A 24,270-nucleotide genomic window follows, 5' to 3' on the forward strand; every position below is an offset into this window, starting at 1 on the left:
TCTCATCGTGCTGTGCACAGAGTAGGGCTGTGGGTGTGCAGGCAGTGAACACATGCACTGCTGCATACGTGGCCCACTAAAGTCAGTGCAGTGATGACATGACCCCTCACTCACATGTTAGAAAGGATGTTGTGCGTAGGGTTGATACAACTTGAATTTCTGTAGCAAAGTCTGCCTAGGAATGGGAGAAAGAAAGAAAACAAAACAAAGCAGAGCAGAGCAGAAAAGTGTGCTTGAAAGCTGCTGGCCCATCACTTTTAGGCAAATCCTTGCATGTATGACATGAACAAGTTAGAAACCTGGGGCAGAAAGCTGCTGATTGAAAAGGTTTGATTGAAATCTCACATTTGCTAGCATGAGTATATATTCATCTGTATAAAGTTATACACAGACCATCAATATATGTAAGTCATTTGCAGCTGTCAAGAAAAAAAAGATGAAAGAAAATCAAGTCTTTGTTTTCCATTGAAAAAAGGCTCTAAGAAAACTTCAGGATTGGAGGAGTGTGTGAAGGGAAATAGGTTGGGGTCAGACCCTCTATTTTCTTCTTGACGTTAAGAGAGTTCATTTATGAGTTCTTACCCCAATGCATTGAGCGTGGGACTGAATGTGAGCGAAACATGCAGAACAGCTGCCCCCCACCCACAGTCAGCAGTGTGATCTGCTCTAAATCCAAAATCAGACTGATGGTAGGTGGCACGTAGAGGTGGTGGGACTGGGTGGGAGTTCTGTGCACCTGACTGCGTGCTGAAGGGCTCTCAGAGATTTGCATGCTAGGTGTGAACGTGCATTAGATGGCTCATATAGAGCAGCCTGAGCTATAATGGACATACAAGGCTAATGAATGCTGCTTAGCAGTTCACAGCTGTGTGCTGCCCATCAGATAGGCAGGGTGAAATATTTGTGCTTGACATATGAGGGACAAAAGCACTTTCTTATTATGTGGTTTGGGTCAAGAAAGCGACTTTTTATTTTATTTATATAAAAAAAAAAAGAAAGAAAAAGCAGCTTTTTTTTCCAGCATATCTGAACGCTGTGTGTATCCAGCATCAGGGCTGTTTACTTTAATGAGATTTTACTACTTGTTACTGCTGTCAGCTGTGCTGGCTCTGCTGTGCGATGGGAGTTTGGCTCTGCTCTGGTTTGTGCATCATTGGCAGAGCTGTTCTCTTCGCCCCGATGGCTGAAACCTCTGACTGGCAACAGTGCATGAGCCAGAAAAGAGCACAACATGACTTTCAGATCCCAGGCTGAGCTTGCAGTGCTGCCAACTAAGAAAAATACAGGCTTAGCTTTTTTTTAATCGTTACTATTCCTCCTTCCAAAAAAAAAGCCCCAGCAGCATTTGGAACTGGTAAAGTATCGATCTGGAAAGTTGCTGGAGGACAATAAACGTGCAAATTCATTATGCATTTTTATAGGTTTCCTTTTCACTGCACTTTGAGGGAACAGAAAGGGGAATGGGGAATGTATTTTTAATTCTTTCCATAGCTGTGGATGCTGCGAAGGGCTGGAGATATGCAGCACCTGCACTGCTGCGCAGCTTTGTTGGCTGTAGAAATCAGAATCTCATTGCATCAGGGCTCCTTCAGCCCCAGGGAGGGCTCACTGTGTGCAGAACCACAGCTCCCCAGCTGCAAGAGAATTGATTTTGGTGTCATTTTGGCTCGTTTCGCCTTTGTTGATAAGCGTTGGACTCAGAAGCAGAGCCACGCAGGGACAGTGCTGGGGACTTGGCAGTGCTTATTAAGCAAATGGAAGCCCGTCCACATTTATCTTTGTTTTCTCCCTTCTGTTCTAGGGCTTACCTGGCCCCATAGGGGAAGCTGGTCCAAAAGGCAGTCGGGTAAGCAGCCTTTGATTTGTGTTTGCTTGGTTTTACTAAGGGCTTCTTAAGAACTTTTATGCTTAACTTTTCAATCCTGAGACAAGTTCTTCAAAGTTGTTGGGTTTGAGGGATTCGGACTGCACACCTTGTTTGCAGAGGCCCTCAATGAACTTACTTGTTTTCTGAGGCACTGTTACATTCTTGAAATGAAGCTCTGAATGCACCAAGACCAAAGATCACTGATAGTGCTGAGGATGTGAAGTCACTACCCTTTATGGTGCAGCAGAGGGAGGAACAGAATCCAGATTCCTACAGAAGCCCAGTCTGAGGTTCCCGCAAGCCCCAGCTCCCTGAGGCCTATTTAATTTCTATAAGTGTGGCTCTGTGGTCTTCCATCCTGCTGAATATGGACTCTTCTGGGTACAGTCCCAAGTTTGGGACTGATTTATATCATTGTGCAGAAGAGCAAGCCAGCGTCTTTAACTCATGTGCAAATATAAATATTAGTATTTCTGTTCTGCCCGTTCTGCTCATCAAATTGAATTTCTGGGAGTTCTCCCTCGTTGCTAAAGATTTTGTTCTCTTTCTTTAACAATTACATCTTCCATTAATCAAATTTTGGTCTTTTCCCGCAATTATAAATTCACAACGAGCTTCTGACCCAATAAAATCCTCTCCTTCCCTGACACGTGATACTTCCTCTATAGGCAATAAATTCAACCAGCTGGATTTCATCACTAGAAAAACTGCAAAGCATAAACAACTGCTGACCCTCTAGCTAGCTGTATGCTGAGCTGGGGAGGGAGGGAGGAAGGTCTGGGGGAGCACAGCCTGCTCACCTCACTTCTGTACTTTCTTCCTGGTGCACCCACTGCAGTGCAATCCAACAGGAGTTGGATGGTTTGTCTTGGTGCTCAGGAGGCAAAGGTATCAGCATCCTTTGCTACGGCCGTATTTCCCAGCGGGATGTCATCCCCAAAGGAAGCACGACCCAAAGGGAGTGATGGACCAGTGAAAGAATTTGGTGGGATTGGCTGTAAGAGATTTAGTGATGATGGAGAGAGAAAGATGAGAGAAAGTCACTGTTAGCATTTGGCTCTTGTAACAGCAAGGTGCCACAGAGGGGGCTCCCCGCTGAAATTCACTTCCTCTCGATTCTGCATGTTTGGCACAAGCGGTCCTTTGCAAAGGACCAGCACACAAGGTAACTTTGTGCTAACTGCTGAGCAAAGAGGATTAAACACAAGGCTTCAATTGTTGAGAGGGAAAGGAAATGTAGCATTTTATGCAGTGCGTCCTGTCTGAGCAGGATCCCAAAGCTGGACAGAAACATTGCAAGCTTGAAAATGCAGCAATCGCTGGTGACTGTGAAAGGAATGGGTCACTTTTGCTATCACTCTTGCTAACATTGAACCGAGCTCCGTTTCCCTCAGGTACACTCATAGCCAGCCCAGGTAAGGTCTCTTACTGCTGGCTCTTCCTCCCCGGAATCCTCATGATCCCTGGTGTGAGGGTATGTGCCCTTGGACTACATCGTGGAAGCCAGCACCATGCAGTCCATGGGCATATACACTTGCCTCAAGGTTTATTTCATCACGGCTGCCATTGACCAACGCTGGAGGATGCTCTGCTGTTCAGAGATGATAGATTGACTGGCTGCTCATGGAGAAACGTATTTGACTACTTGTTTCCTCTTTTCTTTAGGGATATATTGGTCTTCCAGGATTATTTGGGCTCCCAGGGGCTGATGGAGAACGAGTGAGTATTTTGTGAAGAAAACCTTGGTGTGTTGCATGAATACAGTTCTTCAGAGCCTGCTGTAACCTCTACCCCTTGTTTCTGAGAAAGGAGGCAAGCATGCCTAGTGTTTGAACATGCATTCTTCAGCCTGTCTCTGCCTTTACAAGAAGACCTTTTTCCCTGTATGACACTGGCTGCGGGAAACCAAGCCTTTAGGCAGGATCATCAGACTATGCTGAAGCACTGGGAGGAGTCTTTCTGTATTGTCCTTCACTCCAAGCTTGCCCTCCTCCTTCTCCTTCTAAGTCCATCTTAGTTGGATTGGGCATGGTGAGAACATAAGTGGGAATTCCCTGTGCCCGCATGGTGTCCAGCTGGAGCTGTGTGCCTCTTGGGAAGAGCAGCACTGGGGTTTTCTGATGGTGGCTTCATTCCAGTTGCATCAAGTTGGGCAGTCAAGCCCATGGAAGGGTACCTGTGGCTGCTGTCCCCACGTGTCCTCCCTTCCTCCCACCCTTCCCCCATGTCTTTTTCAAACCCACGCGTTCAGGGCTTCGCAGAACCTCCCTTGCTGTTTTGCTCTTCTCCCATACGTACTCCCACCTGCCTCATCTCTACCCACCCAAGGACTCCCTCTTCCCACAGCAAGAGTTCCTAAGGAAGGGCACTGTAAAATGAAGACTGTTTCATTCTCACTTTTTCCTCTTCAAATGCAAGCTCCAGAAACCAGAGAGGCCCCAGGAGCATGTGGGAGTGAGTGTGCCTGCCTGGGAGGGGACTGCCCTGTGCTCGAGAGTCGCTGATTTAATGCTTGTATAACTAAATAAGAAACATAAACAGAAGTTCTCCAGCGAGTGCCTTGGCGGTGGCCTTCAGTCGGTTCCAGCCCAGTAGCTTAATGACTGCTCCAGCAGGCATTAAGCTTCAGCCTGTAGCCCTGGGTGTGGATGCTGCCTGCGTGCGTCCCCAGGGAGGGCTGTAGTTAGTGGGTGAAGGTTAATTGTCTTCTGCTCTCGCTGACATTTTGATTCCCGAACAATGCCGCAGTCATTAGCCTGTTTTGCATTCCCCTTTCTCTTCTCGTTGAGTTTTGCATTGTTGGTTGACTGTTTGCTTTCTCAACCAGACCTATTATTCTTTTTTTCTCTGTGTTTTCCTTGCAGGGGATCCCTGGAGTTCCTGGGAAGAGGGGCAAGATGGGTAGGCCGGTAAAGTTTTTCCTCGTCTATTATGCAGACTTTGTTGAATGAAACTGAAAACAAAACATCTGGCTTCTGGCTGGGCCCCCTGATATCTTCTGCTGGGAACTAAATGGGGAGATCAAACAAACCTTTCCATGTCTCTTTTTTTCGAGCAGGAAGAAAGCCGAAGATACAAATGCTGCTCTCTTCCTTTCTTTCATGCTCTGCCCTTTTGTTCTTTGTTGCACTCTCTCCATGCTCCCCTGGATCCTACACTGCTCAGATTCTCTTCTCCAATACCTTCCCTCCAGACAGCCTCTTCCTTAACTATGCTTTTTAATTCCCCACTGTGACAGCAGCACCCGGGTCCCTATTGCTCTGCTACATTTAATTTTTGTGCTCTCACCCATCCCATCATATTTGCCTCTGTTGATTGTGGTTCTCTTCAGCCTTTGTGCTGTCCTGGTTTGCATAACGCCAGTGCATTTTGGTGTAGAGACTTTTCTGCCCTTGGTGGTGGAGCAGAATTAAAGCAATGACAGAAGAGATAAGGAGGTATTTGCTGTGCCCAGGCAAATCTGAGAGCTTGGCCAGGAGGGGGAGGTGACACAGGTAGGACTGAATATGAGATGGAGCTGAAAGACGCATAGAAGGGGTTTTGTGCTGCCTGTAGTAGGTGGGAAAAGTACAGAAATAAGCAGAGGAAACAGGGAAGGCCAGAAGGGAAAGTTGTCCCCATATCAGCCTTCTTCCACGCTCTCCTGCGTGCTTCCTTTGCCAAACTGCATCAAGCTGTTTGCTCCAGGAGGCAGTGCAGAGAGCAGACGTGTGCGTGCTCTGGTGTCTCTCATTGCCTTTGCACCTTGTTCTTCGTGTTGGCCTGAGTGCCTCTCGGTCTCCTGACATCATTGCACTCACAGGCTCCTTGTAAAACGTCCTCTCACCCACACACTGAAAAATCCAGCACTTTCCCCTTGTCCTCCTTGCATGCAAGTGCGTGCTTTCTAGGATCCCACACCCACTGCTTGGTGTTCCTGCAGTGAAAGCTGTGCAGACAGCTCAGCTCCGCAGTGCCACACTCATCTGGGCTGGCAGCTCTCCTCCTGCTGCGATGGGGGGAGATGGAGCAGATTTTGGAAAGGGGGACAGCAGTGGTGGAAATCTGTACCGAATCTTACAGCTTTTAATCCACAAATTGTACCAGAAACCTCTGCAATGAATAAGTGCAGCGAGCCAGGCAATGTAAGGATGACTCATTGACCAGAGTAAAACAAACAAAGCAACTGTCGTTAGGTACAGGCTCTCTGCTCGCTGTGCAGCGCACGCTGTAGGCTCAAAGCCTTCCAGCTGTTGTTTGGCTGCTGCTCGTGGTCTTCCAGGCAAGAAGAGCTTGTGTCTGGTGATCCTCTGGGATCTGCGGGGAATCTCTCACCCAGTGAGGCATTTGGGCTGGGATCTTGAGAAGTGAGCGCCTGTGTTCTGCTCAGAGGGTTTTGGCTCCATCCCTGTTTCATGATATCAGGTTTAACAGGAAACCTCGAATGGAGAGATGCTGTCAATTTGTACTTCCGAGCGTGAGCTAAGAGGTTCTGTGGCACCCAGAGGTAGTCAGGAAATCACTGGAAGAATGGAAAGGAGGAAGCAGCTGACGTGGTTCCCTTTCCAGCACTTATCTCCTGCCTTTGCTGTCTCCCAGCCGGGCTGCAGTGTGAGTGAGCCGGCTGTGATTTCTCTGCTAGGTTGGCTGGCTCTGTTCTGCTTCAGTGCTGTCACTGCAATGGAAAGCTCTTGGAAGCCCTTATTAGCTACCATCCAAGGCTGGTTAAAGCTCTGGGAGTAGGGAAGGAGCTGTTATCAAATACGTTTCCCTACCAAGCTTTGCTTGGTATGAGGCAGCAGCGGATTCAGAGGAGCAGGGGGAGTTCGCATGTGACACCGTGGGCCTCCTGGAATGATGTAAGAGCGAATGATTAAAATAGACGAACTGGACATGAGTCAGATTTTGAAAGCATTCCAGGGAACTTAAGTTCTGCAGAGCTATGAAGGACATCGTGGATCTGTCGTAGAAGCAGGCAGCTCCGGCTCCCACCCGGCTCTCCTTGCAGCACTGGAGGCAGATGTGCTTTCAGCAGCTGGGCACCGGTGAGCCCTGGGCAAGAAATAGCTGCAGTGTAGATTGTATTAAGCCTCAAATAGAATATAGTATATTCAGAAGGTCTCAAGTTCTGCTAGAGAGAGAAACTTACAGGAGAACTTTTAGGAAATGTATTGGAAGAGGTTTGAGCTCTCTCTGGTTTACCTTTGTTATGGATGGACGCTTGTGTCTCGTTCTTTTCTCTCATATATAGACTATCAACACTCATCCCTGCTTTTAGCTTATAATGTGATTTTTTAGCAGTATTATTTTAAAAGAGATAGAAAGGCACAAAGTTTTGTTCCATGACGTTCTTAGTAATACTTGGATTTGTTTGAAGCAAAGACATCTCTTTCTCTCCTCCTAAGGACTTGCTGCTGCTGCTGGTCCCCTGCTTGGACCTCAGTCAACCACATGAAGCCTCCTTGTGTGCTCAGGTCCATTGTGCAGGTGCTGTGCAAAGAGGATCTATGAAGTGACATGTGGGTGTTGAGTGTCAGGAATCAGCGCACAGGTGACGCCAGAACTCCCTTCTCTCTGCCTGTTGGCCACATCATGGAGGTTGTGAGAGCAAGCAGTGATCTGGCAGCCACTGACATGGCCTCAGGATTTGCTGTGAGCATCAGCACGGTGGCAAGCTGCCTAATCTGGCATCCGCTTCCCATGAGCTGACCACAGCCGAGGTCCCCTTTGCCAGCTCTCAGCTTGTAATGCAGCACAGCTTCTTGCTAGACTATTTTTCATGTCTGCTGTCTTCTTCCATCTTGACTTATGACGTTAATGTCTTAACTTCTGCCTCCAGTGAACACTCATCCTCAAAATACTCTTTTTTCTCCATCTGATGAGTTGTTAGAAGAGCATGCAGTACCCGTGCACTCCTTTTTGAAATGAGAAGACTGTTGCATCATCTGAAATAGCAAAAAGCAGGGCAGACTTTGGGAAGGTTTCGTTTTACAGCCTCCTCCAACCTTTTGATATATGGCTGAGATAACTCAGTGGTGAATGTAACTGCACACTACTTTGCCAAGTTACACAGCTACAGCTGTTGTCCATGCAAACAATGGGGGAGATCTGTCTTGCGATGTGTCTGGAAAGACTGGCATAACCCTAATCAGTGAGAAAACAAATTTGGCTCCTCTGTGCAGAGACTGAGGCTTTAAGCCTCTCCTCTCTTCTTACTCCAGTCTTTTCTCTGCTTTGGATGCAGCTAAGGTCCTTCCTTGCATTTGGAGAGAACCAAGCAAGAACATACAAACTGAGATTGGGAAACTGGTGACAGCATTTCCAAGTACCTCTTATTTAACAAATAACTACCAGACTGTACTTCATTTGAGTGGGCTCCCAAGGGTGCAGAAAGGCTGCCCGTATGGCTTTTCTTGTAAGAAAGTGACTTAGGATTACACCTTCAGAGCTCTCACCTACAGTCCACATGGGCTGCTAATGCCCCAGCCGTGTGTGTTTTGTCACTATGGTCAGTATATGTGTCCTCAGAAAATATCTGCTCTTCCATAGCTAGGCTGCTCAGGCCTGATGCACCTGAGCCACCAGAGCGCTTGGCGAGCTCTGCAGACCACAAAGATTCCTTCAAACCAGTGTCCCAGGTCAGGTTCAGCTGTTTGTTTCCAAGAACATCCATCATCATTCTGAAAGCTTGTGAAGAATTACATCAGTATCTCCTAAGCACAAGAGCATCCTTCTTCCTTTAGAGAAATGTTCATTTATAAGTCAGAGCAAAGACCAAAAGTGTTTTTCATTAGAAATAAGATAAACTAATGCAACTATCACATTCGACCCTGAAAGCATTTTGATCTTGACTTTCTTAAATAGGAGGCTGCTAGACTTGGAAATCTTGGCCGTAAATAATTAGGAGTGTTGGCAGATTCAGTGCTCTTGAGCATTAGGTAATTGAGTCTGTGTAATCTGCACTCTATCAGAGCCCGACAGAAGCGGGAAGAGAGCGTGTACGTGTGTGAAGGAGTGAGATGGGAGGTTGGGAGGGTGGAGGGCTGCAAGTTAACCTCAGTGGTGCTTGGCTGAAAGGGCTTCAGTGGACGTTGGCTCTCGTTCAGGTGGGACTGAAGGGCAGTTATGCTAAAAATGCCATGAAATTTTAATCCAAAGAGGATGTGACATGGAGATGTGAAGTAGCAAGGCCACCAGCCCCGTCCCCAGCTGTGGGTGGCACCTCCCCTCTCTGCTGGGATGCAGGCTGCCGCAGTCCCAGCTCCACACTGAGCAAAAGGCAAAGGCTGTGTAGCTGCATGGATTAAGCTGGCAAGTGGGCTGGGCATGGGGGCTTTGCCAGGATCCCTGCAGGGCCACTCAAGGAACCATTGCTGGGTGTGAGCCAGCCCTCGTGCCCGCCGGTGCAGGGCTCATGTCTGCGTTCTCCAGCAGGAACGCTCTCAGAGGTGGATGCTGCCAACATAAGCTCCATTTGTTTATTTTATTCTCCCTCTTTTTTTTTTTCTTTTTTTTTTCCCCCCCAGTGAATGCCTTCTCTCACCCTCAGCCCTGCTTCCCCACCATTACCTTTTTTGTTGTTGTTTGAATTGTTGGACTTGCACGCTCCATCCCTGTGGAGGCTCCTGGGCTGAGACTTACCTGGACGGAGCCAACTGGCAGATGCAGCCTTCTGCAGACAAGACAGGAGGGCTGGTTGGTTTGAGCAGTTTCACCTTCAGCCAACAGGAAAATAAAATCCTATTTTTGGAGAAGGATTCTATTGGCGTGCAGAGCTGCCAGGATTCCTCGGAGCAGCAGCTGCCAGACTGCCTCCCTTACTCCATCAGGAAAAGTGTTCTAAACTGAATCAGATGTTGTATACATACAACACACCCACCCACGGGCGCACACCTGAGAGGGCCTTGGGGAAGCAAAGGACTCAGAGCATCACCTGGCCCTGCTTCCTTAGGGACAGTGCCTTGCAGGGATGAGAGCTGGTGGCATGTGTTCAGACCTGGAGCAGCCCTTTGGCTGACAACAGCAAGCAAGGGCAGGCTGCTCTGTTTGTTTTAAGCAAAGGAAGAAGGGGGGGATAGAAGGGGATGTTATCCCCTGCTGCAAAGGAGCTGATTCCAGTGTCTGTCTCATGGTGTATGAGAGGATGCCCTTTGCAGGGAGCATGGATGAACAGGAGTTGAGGCACAGCTATGGGACCTCGAAAGTGTAGATTTATTTACTGGTTCAGCTTCAGACTTCTTGGTTTTATCTGGGATAAACCAGCTTGCATCTCTTTGTCTCAGCTCCCACTCCAGTAATGTGAGGACAAACTGCAGCCACTGCATGGGGGGGGACAGAGGGGAGCACAGAGTCATTGGGTTTTGCTTCTGCTTGTATGGCTTTTCTCCAACCCCTCTTCAAGCACCACCTTGCTTCTTTCATTGAATTTCTCCTTTAGACAATGTGAAATCCACTCAGCTGGGCTTCTCTCTTATTTTTTTACCTTCTGTATTTCCCAGCTGAGAGATGGAGCCAAAAGTTTTGTCATACCTGACTGCAGTCACTGCGGAGGAGCTGGCTCCCTGCCGGCACAACTTGTTAGGCGAGCGTTTCCCTCCAGCTCTGCTGCCCTTTGCTGTCCCTTCCCAGTCCTTGACTTTTTCCATGCATCCCCGGGAGCACTTAGGATGCGCAGCTGGATGTTTTCCACTAGGGTGTTATTCTTTGCTATCCCAATTTTTTGAGAAAACAATGGATTATGCTGTACCTAAAAAAAAAAAAAAAAAAACCCAACCCTCTGCACTCAACTTTGGGAAGGTCGGGAGAGCAGGGGCTCTGTAATCCCTTCCACAAACCTCCTGCAGCAGACAGCCCACCTACCCGAGTGTTCCCAGCCAGGTTGGGCTCGGGGCTGTTGGGGCAGAGCTCAGGGGAGGGGGCACAAAGCCGCTCTCCGGCACCACGGGGATGGAACCAAGGGGATAACAAAGTCCTCTTGTACTTCCTAGGCTCCTTGTTTCGGTTGAATAGCACAGCTTTTATTCCCGAGGAACATCTCTGTCCTCAAGGCTGAGGCAGGAGGGTTGAAAAAAACAGCTTTTGCAGACATGTGAGAGCCAATGAATTTAGGACACTGTGGTCACTGGAACGGTAATTGTGGTTTAAGCTGCTACTGCTTACCCCATGGAAAGAAAGTGCTTTCTTTTCATTAGGTGCTTAACAGATTGATTGCCTCCTGCTGTGACCAGAACTGTGCTATAATAGCTTTCACAACCCGGATTGAGCCTTTGGAGACTGAAGGGATGCTGAAACATCCTCCTTTATGCCAGTCACCAGCCTTGGTCTCATTTAATCTGCTAAAGTGCTAATCCTTGTGCTGCCAAGCTCAAAGCCTGGATGAGGATGTTCGGGGTCCATTGATTTAAAGCTGCTTTTTCCATTGTCTCCTCTTCTGGGTTTATTTTACAATGTGAGCCAAAAAATATCATGGGACCAAGCACCATCCCAGAGAACTATGGGCTCAGGATGAGAAAGGTTCTCAATTTCGTGCCAGTTTCACCACTTTCCATCTCGAGGATGGGAAGAAAACACAGCTGCGCGATGGGGACCACAGTGCACCATGAAGGGGGTTGGTTGTTGAACCTCTACTGGGTAAGGCTGGCCAAGTGGCCTCATCTGGGTGCACAGCTCTGCCTTGAAAACGGGAATCATCTGCTTGTTTAAATGTTTGGAGATCAGCTGTTGGAAAGCCTTAGAAAAGCGAGAGGTGTATTAACTCTATTAGTGCCTCAAATCTCCCGTGTCTTTGTCTTTGAGCAGTGAGGTTAGAACAGAAACTGAGACATAAAAAGAGATTAGTGGGAAGCGTGATTTTAAATAGTTTCTTATCTGGATAGGGGTTTTTTTGGTGTTTTTTTTTTTTCTGTTTGTTTTTTTTTTTGGCAGAAAAGTGCAATGTTAGTATCACTGTGGAAGAGATTTAACCCACATTTCTTAAGCAAATATTTCACTAGATGATACTATGCAGCTGTAGCTATATTGATTTAATTCCACTTACAACGAGTGAAACCTTCCCTCCTGGGAAGGCCTTGGCTCCATAGAGGACACCTCAGCAGCCCCAGGGTCCGATGGCATCAGTGGGTCCCTCTGTGCCCTCTGCAGAAAGAAGGATGAGGGATTGCTGAAGGCTGGCACTGCTGTCTGCAGCAGTGTGAGTACAGTATCAGTCTGTGCCTGCTCATATTTTCCTTGGCCAGCTGTATGACTGTAAACAGCAAAACCTTACAAGGCACTCTTTTTTTTTTTTTTTTTTTTTGTCTTGCCTGAGCAATGAGTTTTCCTTACATATATCTCTTCTGATCTGATTGATTCAGCATGTAGCAGAGTTATTTTTCCTCTCTTTTTTATTAAAGAAGATTTTACCCTCTTCCAGTCCTCCCCTTCTTGTTATATTTGACATCTTTGTCTCTAGGTGGCAGAAGGCTGTTGCAGTGGCTGCTTACCACAGCTCCTTGGCTTGTGCACAGGCTTAAGGGATGTAGTGCCCAGCTGGAAAGGTAGACAACTTTTCCATTTGCAGTGATGCCCGTAAAATAGAGTTATGGAATCCAAGCAAATAAGCAATAGCTTGCATCCATTCATGAGGGTGTACTGATTACCCAGGGAAGTGGTATAGAGAGGTGAAATCCTGGCTCAGAAGCCAGTAACAAAATTTTAGTTGTCTTAAACAGGTCTCCCATATTTCACCTGGGTTGTGAGCAGGTATCTTCCTACGGGGTTGTGTTGGCTGGGAGTTGTGAGCCACCAAAGGTGAATGGAGGTCTGGCTCTGACTATAGTCCTTAGTTTTCCATCCTGATGTCCACAGTCAGGATAGTGTAATAAATTAGGATGGTGACTTTTGGTAAGTGGTGACTTTTTTCATCTAGTAAATATGGTCTTTTGTGGCTGCAGAATGTGGACCATCACGAGCTCAGAACTGTTCATTCCTTTGGCAAGCTGCAAGGTCGTGGGTGCACAGGAGAGAATTCTCCATGCATCTTTGATCAGCTCCATTAAGCATTATGGGATCCAACAGGCATTAAGCCATTTATCTGTCCTGTGAGAAGGAGACACTGTTAAAACAATTGTCACCAGTGGGAAATAATTCAGGCTGATAGTCCGTTTTTGAGGAGGACAGTCATTGCAGCAAGGTTTATGAACTCTTCCAGAATATAAATGATTCAGGATCGACTTTAAAGGAGGCACTGTGTTTATCAGTAGAACATTCCTTAATATTTAGATGCAGAGTTTGGTCTTGCAAACGTGTGATTAACTCTTCATTTGTCAACTATACAACGTAACCTTCAGGGCTGCATTTTCCTTGTTGGGACGTATGGAAGGACTTGGGTGAACCAGAAGAGAAGCGCTGATTTTTCACCTTTCTCCCCTTTGCACACGTTGACTTTCTACCTGGCACTGCCGAAGCCTTGCCTGCTGTATGAAGTGTGCTGAGGGCTGACAACACTGTTAGGAACAGGCAAGGCTGATGTGAACGCATCAGACCCAGCAGCCTCAGCAATGGGTGCTTTCCACAGCACGGCCAAGCAAAAAGCCTTCCTGTTTCCTCGTTGACTTTTCCTCCCCAGGCTCCCACTGGTTAACGCACAGCTGATGGCTGAGCCTGGTAAATGATACTGCTCGTTACCCTTCATTGGCCACAGGAGAGGGGAGGGAAGCAGCTCCTGGCCTTGCAGAGCAGCTTGCTGAGTGTGCTGTGGGTGGGGTATGACCAGGGGGCTGTTGGCCTGGGCTTCCTTCTGATCTGCTGGCTACTGAAGTGCTGCACTGAATGCAAGGGGAGTAGTTTTCAAGCTGGTACCAGTAACACTAATATTTTCCTCCTCTCCTCAGGGTTTTCCTGGTGATTTTGGGGAACGAGGACCTCCAGGCATCGATGGGAACCCAGTAAGTTCATAGCTTTTCCTCTTTCCATTGTGGTAGACAGCATGCTTTGCTATGTGATGCTAGTTAGAGCTGAAAGAAGGCATTCAATGTGGTGGCAGCTGCTGATATTTTGTTGTCCCTCTTGAAAAACAAAGTTACACCCTGCTCTGCTCCCAGTTCCTCTGTTCAGCCCTGCATCCTGTAACTGCCAGCTCATCCTGTGCTGTTCAGCTCTGCCTTGTTCCATCACCCTCCCAGTGCCTCAGTCTCAATAGATGTTATGTGACTAGAAGAAAAGTCAGATAAGAAAAGGTTGGGATGTTGCTCCTGATGAGCAAGCCACGGCTGGAAGGTGTTGCCCTCATTACAGAGCCACAGGAATCATTTTGTTGGTTCCAGCATGCTCTGGATGGAGCTTTACATGAACGTAGCAGGACAGAGGAACGCGCTGTCATAGTGCTCCAAGCTCAGTACCTTTCCTCATCAGAAGTGAGCATCAGTGGTAGCGCAAGAGGTGCCAGATTGCCTGTTCTGGAGCCTGGGTGCACTGAGGAGCAGAGCTGGTGCTCTGGCTCCTGCTGCCCTGCCTGGATCTCAGCTGGCCCAGCATGGTGCTGGGAGAAATCTCCAGGCTCCCGAGTCCTTGACCTCTCTCCACTCTCTATCTCACCCCTGCTGACTTTCTAAGAATGAGATGTGTCTCCTGGGAACTGGGTCAGGATGGTCCCAAGGACCGTTTAAGCAGCTGGATGCTGATGAGATTTATTTTGCTTTGCTCTTTTAGCACTTAATACCAAATAGTTGGGTGCGTGCTGTGTTTTCCTCTGCTTTTCTGGATTGTATAAGTTCCCACATGTATTAACTATCTGAAATGATTTTCTGAATGGCTTTCTCAGTTCTTCAATTAGCAGATGAGGAGTTCTGATTCATCTTGTAAATTCATACTGTCTTGGTTATTCACACATAATCACTCATGGTGTTCAATGTGTGAGGTAACGCACTCCTTATGTGTCTTCAAGTTCCCATTCATCATGAATGCAGACACAAGTTATTTTCCCAAGCTACTCTAACCAGCAAGCCAAGCTCAGCCATGCTACATCCTTTGTGGGAACTTAGCACGACAGTTACAATTGCATTGAGCTGAAAGAACTAGATTCCCAAGGAATACTTCTGCAGGACTTTTCCCATCCTTCAATCAGCATAAGCCATGGGTCAGAGCGGAATCAGTAGTCCCAAAGCAGAAAACTTTCTAGATTGTATTGCTATTTCCAACCAGCCCACCAGGAAGAGCAGGGAGGTCAGAAAGAGTCCTTTTTTTCCAAATAACTTGTTTTGTTTTCATTTAAATTTGCAAATAGTCTTAAGTCCATTCAGAATATGGGCTCAGAGTTAGCTGAATGCCAGTTCCCAGAGCATCGGGGAGAAGCGAATGTCCTTTCCGTTAATTCATCCAGAAGGATCGCTCTTCTTTCATCTTATCAACAGCCTTTAAATATTAATGTGCCTTGGAGATCGTAGAATGAAAACAGACTGTTTGGGCTGACTTAAAGGGAGGTTCACAGGGTCACAAGCGGAGTCACAGACGCAGAAAAATGCCAGAAAGTCTGTTTGTGGAACAGACAAATATGCCGAGTTTGCTAGGTGGGGTATGCAGCTAAATGGTAGGCGGACTGTCCTGGGTCCCAAGCTGCTCCATTCTGCTGCTGCTGTTGCATGGGGATGGCAGAGCTGACAGCCTCTCACCTTCTTTCCATCACCACCAGACAGAGCAAAGACTCACAACCACAGGATGTGATTCCCCTCCTACCAGCTTGCTGAGAACTGTTGAGCCATCGCATTCCAGATCTCGGTTCCCGGAGCGCTTTAGCCACTCCAATTAGTCTCTTAATCACAAGAATTAGACGTGGACTGTTGATTCATCTTCTTGTCTCTTGTCCCGGTGCCAGACTTATGTGCTGCAAAGGAGGATGGAGCATGATTCCTCTTGCAAGTCAGGGCTCAGCATGTCCTGACTGACTGCTGGGAAGGGAGCACCTGTAAATCCCCCTTCCCCAGGCTAGGGAACAGCTCAGATACCAGCTGGTCCTGCCTGGGTTCCCAGAGGAATCCACCCCCTCCTCTTCCAAGAGGAAATCCTTTTGCATTAGGCATGAGGCCATGCATTTCCACTTTTACCCTTTCTCTTGAGGAATACCCATGTGACATAAGTCAGAAATCGAGGTGGTCCCACCTGTGCCTGTTAGGACCAAGAGCTGAGCATCCACATGCTCTTCATCCCAGCCATCTACAGAGCCTGCAGAGCTTCCTGGGGAACTGAACAGCTCCTGTGCCAACCCTGGGGATGTTTCCTCTTCTGCCAGCACCAGCCCGTGACTGAATGCTCAAAGCTGACCTTATTACAGTAGCTTTGAGGACATAGAAATCCCACCCGTGAGGAACAATTGCTCCACAGATGTCCCAAGTATGCAGGAAAGGAACTGACCATAAAAAAGCAATTTTTGGCTGGTTGAGATTATGAAACGCTTTTTGTGTGTGCTTGCCCAACAGTCCTTTATTCCACTTCCCATAAAATAAACACACGTAACCCTTTGCACAAGAAAGCTGAGCACGGTCAGTCACGTTGTGTCCCCTTCTCTTTCATTCTCTCACTAGGCAAAGCTTCCTTAAAAGGGGAGCCTTATTGTACCGAAGGGGACTCCACCAGATGTGCACTGTAAACTGAGCTGCTCTGTCAGAGTAGCCAGCGTGATCCAGAGCAGGGGAAGGGCTGTCTGAGCCAACAGGAAGTTTAGGATTTCCATTGCGCTTGTTTGGAGAGGCACTGCTGGAGATGGAGGTGTGCAAGGGCAGGGCCTTGCTCTAACAACCACTGCCAGGGTGTTGGAACTGTGGCAAGGGAGACCAGGGACTGGCTGAGCATCCCATAGGGATTGCTAAAGTACCTGGGTACTTAGTTTGCTGTGGGTCTGACACAATTTCTCTGCTGCACTCCTCCTGGAATGCCACCAGCGCTTGTTGGCACCCTGGGCACCTGCCTGTCCCTAGGAGGCTGGCACAGAAGGGTTTGTGGTGAAGCTGAGAATTCAGAGCAGCCTGTGCCCAAAATGGGGATCTCTGAGCCCAGCTGGGTGAGACAGCATTACAGGAGGCTGCTGGCTCCCCACCCTACCCTACCTGTGTGCTCTCGGTGAGGAGCAGCTCACATTACCCCACGTGCACAGCGCGCTTCCAGGGCCCGTCAGCCAGCACAAAAGCCAGCAAACTCTCTCCCCAAATTGCCCAGTTTAATTTTCTTCTGTGGTCTCCCTTTATAACAAGCTTTACACTTCTTTAACCACCCCCAACCTCTCACCTTTTCTGCTCCAGAGCAGCAGCTTGCCTCTCCATCCCATCCTCACCTTGCTGACCCCTCTCTTCCTGAGCCTTCCCCTTGCCTGGGGCAGCTCCAATCTCTCCCTTGCCTGCCCCGTGTGTGAAATACTGCTTTCATCCATCCAGGAGAGGACTGCAGCTGCAAATAGCTGTGGAACAACAAGCAGCCCAGTGTCTGGAGAGGCCGAGCACCCGCACGATGGATGCTCTCCATCACTTTGGCTAGAGGAAGGAGTTGCATGGGGTGGGAACAGAAGGAGGAGGGAGGGATGGTGTTTTCCCTGCCCTCAAGCCCTTGAAACACTGAGCTGCCTTTCAGCCTCTGTTTGTCTACAAAGAGTCTGTAACCGTGTTGGTCTGTCTTTCCTTTTAGGGAGAATTGGGAGCCCCAGGTCCTCCTGGAGTCCTTGGACTCATTGTAAGTATAAAAACAAATGGAGATCTGGCTTCTCAGGACTTTAACCCTTTCAGGGTGCATAACTGCACACAGATTTTCTCCTTCCTGTGCAGGGGATGGCTGTGTGGGGGGGAGGTGTGATGGCTGGAGGGTGGGAGGTGGAGAGGAGCAAATACTCTCTAAGCAAAAAGGAGACAGAAAATATTTACTGTTTGTGCACTTATTGCTAGATAACTCACCCTTTCAATAGCATTTACCAGGGTATTTCTTCAAAGATGCAGTATTAATTCCACACCAGAATCTGTTGTCTGTTACAAAGCAAGGCCCTTTGAGCAGCAATCTAAGGGTGCACAGTTCTTGCTCACTGGGGAGACCACAAGCAGGAACTGTCTGCTCTCTGGGTACGCAGGAATGTCATGCATGCTCCCACCATCCCAATACTAATCCAGGTAACCACAGGCACAGCCAAATTCCATCCTTTGTTCCATCTTTTCCCTGGAGGAGATAAATGTCTATAAGCAAGGGCAGCAGCTCATCGCTGGCAGCTGTGCTGGGGTTAGGGAATGCCCAGCTGAACATACTAGAGTTTAATTTTAGGGCCTACTATAGATTGTTTTAAGGTATTTCATTCCCTGCACAAGAAGTGGTAGGTCCTGTTAGCTCTACAGCTTTCAGAATTGCTCCTTTTCTGTGATCATCCATGAAAAGCTGACTTGCCATGAAGGTTAAAAACAGCCTGCTTATGCCTTTCAGTAGTTGAGTTACAGGAGCCAGCTGAGAGCAAGGTCCCAGGGGCACTCATGTGGACATAGAGCACCCAACCCAGGAATTCTAGACTCAGTGTGCAGGAAAAGCAGAGAAAATCCTAGCATCATAGAATCATTAAGCTTGGAAAAGAGCTTTAAGATCACCAAATCCAAGCATCAGCCCATCACCACCGTACCCACTGACCACGTCCCTCAAATATGGTGCTCCAGCAGTTTTGATCTAAGGGTGACCCCCTCCACCCTGCTGGGAGATGGGGCCCTTCCCCCCACATTCTTCTCCCCAAATCTCCTGCCCCAAGCTTTCTGCAGGGCATGCAGACGCATTGGGTGTTTGCTCCATGCTGCCCTCCTTCCTCCCTGCCACAGCCCCCCAGGGAAGGGCTGTTCCCTCCGCACGCTGCAGGTGTTTGAGTTCCCTGTTTGAAAGAGGCTGGAGAGCAGAATTAAGCAAAACTAAAGCTTCTTGCTCCCCTAATTAGCTGTGCGGGCAAAGCTTTAAGTAAATGCCTTTCTACAAGAAGCCTTTATGCTGGGAGGCATGAAAAGGGCATCTGTTGGGGCCCTGACGGCTGGCCAGAGCCAGCCCTGTTTATTGACACGTGGCCATGCATATCACTGCCTCCCTTCATGGGCTGAGGGCAATCAAAGCCCATTTAAATGTCGGCCACTGAAGGCTTTCCTTTATACGTGTGCATGCAGGTACACACAGGCGCTGTGAACTCCAGGGTCTTCCAGAGCTGTAGTTTCTTCTGCAGGTCCCAATATATGATGCTGTGCTGTCTTTTTGCAGCAGAATGGCCATGCTGCTAGGGCAGCCTTATCCAATACTCTAATTTTTCAAACAGTGAAAAGAAAATCAATTCAGAAATCGGGAAGAATTGAGGAATACCAAGGGACTGGATGGGAGAGGTGTTTGAACCCATTGGCTTTGAATCTAATGTCTTTGGTCATTTTCTTTCTCTCACTAGGGTGACATGGGCTCTGTTGGACCTATTGGTTATCCAGGACCAAAGGGCTTAAAGGTGAGAGAATAGCAGTGCCGTGTGAGCTCTTGTCCCTCCCTAGCAGCACTGAAGATCATTTTGTTCCTTCCTTGGGTGGTAGTGACCATCCTGAAGGAGAAGATGGGCAGCAGTAGTGCTTGTCTCCTCACCCAGGCACAGGACTGCTGGACCCAAAATCCTGCTGGTGGTCTGCAGTAGCTGTAAGTTACTGGAGGATGCCAGGGGTATTGTCCCCATGTGCCTCCAGAACAAACTATGTGAAGAAGGTCCATAGTGAGTGTGCTTAGGGAGCAGCCAGGCATGGGGCCATGGGGCTGTGCTGGGCCAGTGCTGAGGGTCTGAGCAACCAGTACCACTGGGGACATGGACCTGAGCAAGTCTTTGCTATGGCTCGATCTCAGTCTGGGCTTTCTTTTGTTTCAGGGGCTGATGGGAAACCCTGGAGAACATGGACTGAAAGGTGATAAGGTGATCTGAATACTCCCTTATTGCACTGTGTTTTAATTTTGCATGTGAAATCCCCTTTCCAGCTTCTGTTTCTCATTCAGCATCATGGTAGTGCCTCCGCTCTGGCTCTCTTTGCTCCCATCCTTCCATCTTTCCTCTCTCTTGAAAGTGCAGTTTGGATTTCTCTTTCTTTTATGATATCTGTCCCATCTTCTTTTTCACATAGCCCTAGAGTAGATCAGTTGTGCTGAGCTCTTTGGAGCTTCTCTGTCCCAGTGGGAGTGCTGGTAGCTATATGATCATCTGGTGTTCTGCTGGGCTTCTATGTTTTTATATTGGTTATGTGATGGGATAGAGAGGAAGATGAAAGCCCAAGAGCACTGACAGTGAGGTTGCATTAATGCATTTGGGGAAAACATGATATGACAAAGCAGCACAGCTCGCTGGTCCCCAGGATGTGTTCAGTATCTCTACTCCTGCTCCGAGAGGTTCACCTCACCACCGCTTCCTGCCAAGAGGAAATTGCTTTATGCCAAACTGATATAAATCACGCTAGAAAGAGAGAAGAGGAGAGGGGCATTGATTGCAATGATTTAGTGCTGCTGGCACAAAAACACGCAGCTTGAGCTAAATCAGCATGAATCTGCGTGTGTAAATGTCTCATTGTCATGAGAACCATCCTCCTACAGATATTCAGCTGCAGGATTTATTTAGTCTAAAGGAGTGGGAGGTGCAGTCATCACTCTGATTGCTTAGGAGGGCAATGCACAATGACCATTAATTGTATTCTCCTCCTTCTGTGTGACGTTTTTTCTCTTATTAGATGTTTGCTTTTAGAGAATGATTTAGCAGCCCAGAACTGCACATGGAGGAAGTGGTGTCAAGCCAGTTATTTCCACTCTCCTTACGTTACAGAAGCTCCTTGCCAGGGCTCCTGTCTGCAGTTCCATTTCTCCCATGCTGCCTTTTCACTTCTGTAGAGAGGAATGAGAGAGCAAGAGAAAGTCTTCTTCTCTAGGACAAGTTTGACATTGGAGTTGGTTTCTTGGCTCAACACCAGTTCCCAGAGCCCACAGTCTCTTCATCTCTCCTTGGAAGAAACAGCTGAATGCAATCAGAACTGGACAGCATTTAAGTCAGTGTTTAGCAAAATCAACTTTCATGGCCAGTGCCGTCTCCATCACTTTACACAGACCACTGTGTTTATCCCCACTATTTCTCCAGTTCTTCTTGTGATGTTACACAAACAATTTGCATCTCTCACAAGGGTTATCCTCATGACAGCCCCAAGAGCAGAACTATCCGCCACCCCCAACAGCCCTGTCTGCTGGCTCCCTGCTGGGCTGATGGGAAGCTTTCCTCTCCCTCTTTTGCTGCCTCTCCCACTGCATTTCCTTCGGACAGGACAGTCTCCCTTCTTGGCTTTCACTGACTCCCATGATTCTTTAGTGAATTGTGCCTTTAAGCCATTTTATTTTCTCTCATTCTGATTTGGCCTTTATGAGCAAAAAAACTCATCCCCTCTTAGAGCTTGTTTACACTGTGCTTTAATTGCTTACGCTGCGGTACCACTGAGAAATGCAAATGGCAGCTGCTCTCGCTGCAGTTGCTCAGTCTGTGCAAGGGAAAATCTCTGCCTTCTGGGGCTCACAGTCTAAATGCAGTTCTGTCACTGATAGATTCTGCCGCTGTTATTTTTAGGTTGCAAAAGCTTGACTGGTTTCCCTGATTGCTTACTATTATTTTTCTGCCTGTTAGATTTTGACTTCGTTATAACTCTCCATCATCATCTTCAGACAAAGCTATCTTTCGGCTGTGACCAGAAACATAAACAACCTGCCTGCATCGTGTATTTAGTCCCTCTGTCTGTCAGGCTGAAAGTCTGCCTCCTGCCATTCTTGAAACATTTCCAGACAATGACTGTTTGCAAATCTGCCTCTGCAGAGATCTTCATTCATAGCCTGGTTATGTCCCAAAAAAGCAGTTCCCTTCCCTGTTGGATGTTCAGGGTGCAAGTACCAAGTTGAATTTAGCTAACTAGTCAGAAATCACAGCCAGCTACTGCACAGCAACTCTTCTATTCCATCACGGTGCCAGGAAGTTGGTAAATGCAGTTAGACTTCAAGTATAAAAAGAAGTGCTAGAAAGGTGAGGGTCAGCCTCTTCTGCCAGGTAACAGCAGTAGGATGAGAGGTGATGGTGTCATGTTGTGCAGGGAGGTTCAGGTTGGATATTAGGATATCAGTGGTGATGCACTGGTACAGCTGCCCAGGGAGTGGTGGGCACACCATCCTGGAGGTGTTCTAGTGGAGATGTGGCACTGAGGGACGTGTCAGTGGGCATGGTGGAATGGGTTGGGGTTGGACTTGGGGATCTTGGAGGTCTTTTCCAACCTGATTGATTCTGTGATTCTATGATCATCAGAGGTGGAGATCAACAAACCTCACTCCGTGCTGCCATCAGTCAGTAACCATCTGTAATTAGCAACGTGAAGCAGATGAGGGGCCTCACACCTTGAATCCACCACCATTCCTGGACTCACCCACACCTGAGGGGCAGTCAGGGGTTTCAGAGTGTCCCATGTCCTACTTGCCAAGGGATGGTCATTTTCCCATTATATTCCTGCCTGTCCTGCACACCCATGTGGTGCTGCCTGCACTGCACCCAGCACCTCAGGGTACCTGGAGCACAGCCCAGGCCACCACTCATGGATGCTCTTTCTGTGGATGTGCTGATGAAGCTTTAATTAGATGACGCAGTCCCCTGCACAGTCCATCTGCCTTGGGCACATGCCAAGCATGTGGCCTTGTGCAGATCTGTCTTTTTGTAGCTGAGGAAAACTCCCTTCACTTAAAAGCATCCAGATCGGAAGTCTTTAAAACCCAAATGCAGTGTGGGGTGGCTGGGTTGAGTGTGCAGGGTCCTGGGGCTGCCACCTCCACCCAGCTGGGACAGATGCTCCCTGCAATGCTGCATTCTTCAGGAATGCTGCTGTTGTTGCCCTTTGCCATGGAAGGGTTTCTTCATTGTCTTTTAGGCTTTATTTCCTATGTTGCCTTGGTCAGTGTTTTACAGGGTGCCATTCTCTAACCCAAATGCATGCATCGCATGCTCAGGTATGAGGTAGAATAAGGGGTAGTGTCTCACTCCTCCTGCAGAAATCACATCTTTGTACTCAGGCAGGCAAGTGCAGAGCATGCTGGAGCTAGGCAGCTCATTCTGCATCCTTCATATAAGTTAATGGTGGGTTTTGCAGCTTCAGCTCTCCCACAGAATGGGTCTTTCTTATGTTTCCATTTATATATTTTCACGGAGGTAAGGAGAGGGAGCAGAGAGGGCTGCTCTTACAGGGAGAGATGAAATTGTATAACCCTGAAACAGAGTGGTCTTCAGAAACCACATGAGGTGATGAGTACAGAGGAAAGGTGGAAGAATCAGGGGAAATCCCAGCTGCTGGTTTATTGAAAGGTGTTTTATGAATCAGGACGTGTGCAGCTGGTGAAAGGCATGGCTCAGTAAGATGCCTCTTACGGGTCTGCATTGTTAGCTCCCCTCACATTGCCAAGCAGAAAGCCTTAGATAGAGAAATGCCCAAACGAGAGCAATATAGGGTTTTTGCACAGAGACCTTTGCATCTTGCAGACAGCAAACCTGCATCATGTTTGCAGTCGGTCGCTCCCCTCACAGCCCACTGTGCATTAAAAGGGGCCTCTGCATCTCTGGAGCTGCCTTTGTTTTATAGGTGAAACACAAAGCACAGGCAGTGTCCCACAGGCAGATCCTCTTTGCAGTTTCAGATTGTGCCTCCTCCCATCCCCACTAACAGAGTCCATTGGTGTCTCACACTGTCCGTGTAGAAAATTAAAGATTTGTATTTTCATCCTCAGTAGAGGTGATAAAGGCTGTGATTTCAGAGCGAAGATTTCACTTTCAAAAAATCCCTGTTTTCCTGCTGTTTTCTGGCAGAATTGGTTGCCTGCTGATTTTGGTGTGTTAAGCCATGGAGTAGGTAAAATAAGTGGAAAATTCAGAGAAGATGAGAGAAATCATGCAATGGCTGTAAAATGAGTTGGATCGTGCAGTATTCTTTTGGCCATCTCTACTGCTTCTGATACTTGCAGTTCATCCGAACAGGAGCTGTGTAAATAGCTGATTTTTTCCATTTGCATGCTTTGCCAAAAGAAAAGGAAGAGATGGAAAGTAGCTTGGATGAAGCAGAATGCCGGTTGTTTGACTCAAATTAAAATACTTCAGGCTTAAAAAAAAAAAAAAAAAAAAAGGATTAAAATTCACTTAACATTTTTTAGAAGAGCGTTTCAATTTTGCTATACAGAAGACTTGTTTTGAAGATGGCTCAGTGCAATGTTCTCAGAACATTTACCAAAACATCTAATTTAGCATGAAGCCATGAAATGTTTCTGCCATTGGATCTGCACACTTCTTTAGTATTTTCCTTCTGGAAAAGTTGCATCCAACAAATCTTTCCCAATTGAAGTAGAAACCATTCACAATTTCATTATCCCCAGCAAGTTAC

The 24,270-nt window shown here is 47.7% G+C and overlaps 1 protein-coding gene across 6 annotated transcripts in view; it reads left to right on the plus strand.

The window, feature by feature from the left end:
* The window catches only part of COL27A1 (collagen type XXVII alpha 1 chain), a 128,529-nt gene that overhangs the window by 39,013 nt on the left and 65,246 nt on the right, over positions 1-24,270 (plus strand). For 4 of the 6 annotated variants that reach the window (XM_031556174.2, XM_010720821.4, XM_031556176.2 and 1 more), the window contains 7 exons: positions 1,802-1,846; positions 3,533-3,586; positions 4,732-4,776; positions 13,717-13,770; positions 17,495-17,539; positions 19,254-19,307; positions 19,713-19,757. In XM_031556174.2, the coding sequence (XP_031412034.2) occupies positions 1,802-1,846; positions 3,533-3,586; positions 4,732-4,776; positions 13,717-13,770; positions 17,495-17,539; positions 19,254-19,307; positions 19,713-19,757 (342 nt within the window). The remainder of the gene's footprint in view (positions 1-1,801; positions 1,847-3,532; positions 3,587-4,731; positions 4,777-13,716; positions 13,771-17,494; positions 17,540-19,253; positions 19,308-19,712; positions 19,758-24,270) is intronic. The other 2 variants (XM_085239222.1, XM_085239223.1) reach the window with 1 other exon arrangement.

This window comes from Meleagris gallopavo, chromosome 19 (assembly GCF_905368555.1).
Source record: "Meleagris gallopavo chromosome 19, MGAL_WU_HG_1.1, whole genome shotgun sequence".
Taxonomy (NCBI): Eukaryota; Metazoa; Chordata; class Aves; order Galliformes; family Phasianidae; genus Meleagris; species Meleagris gallopavo.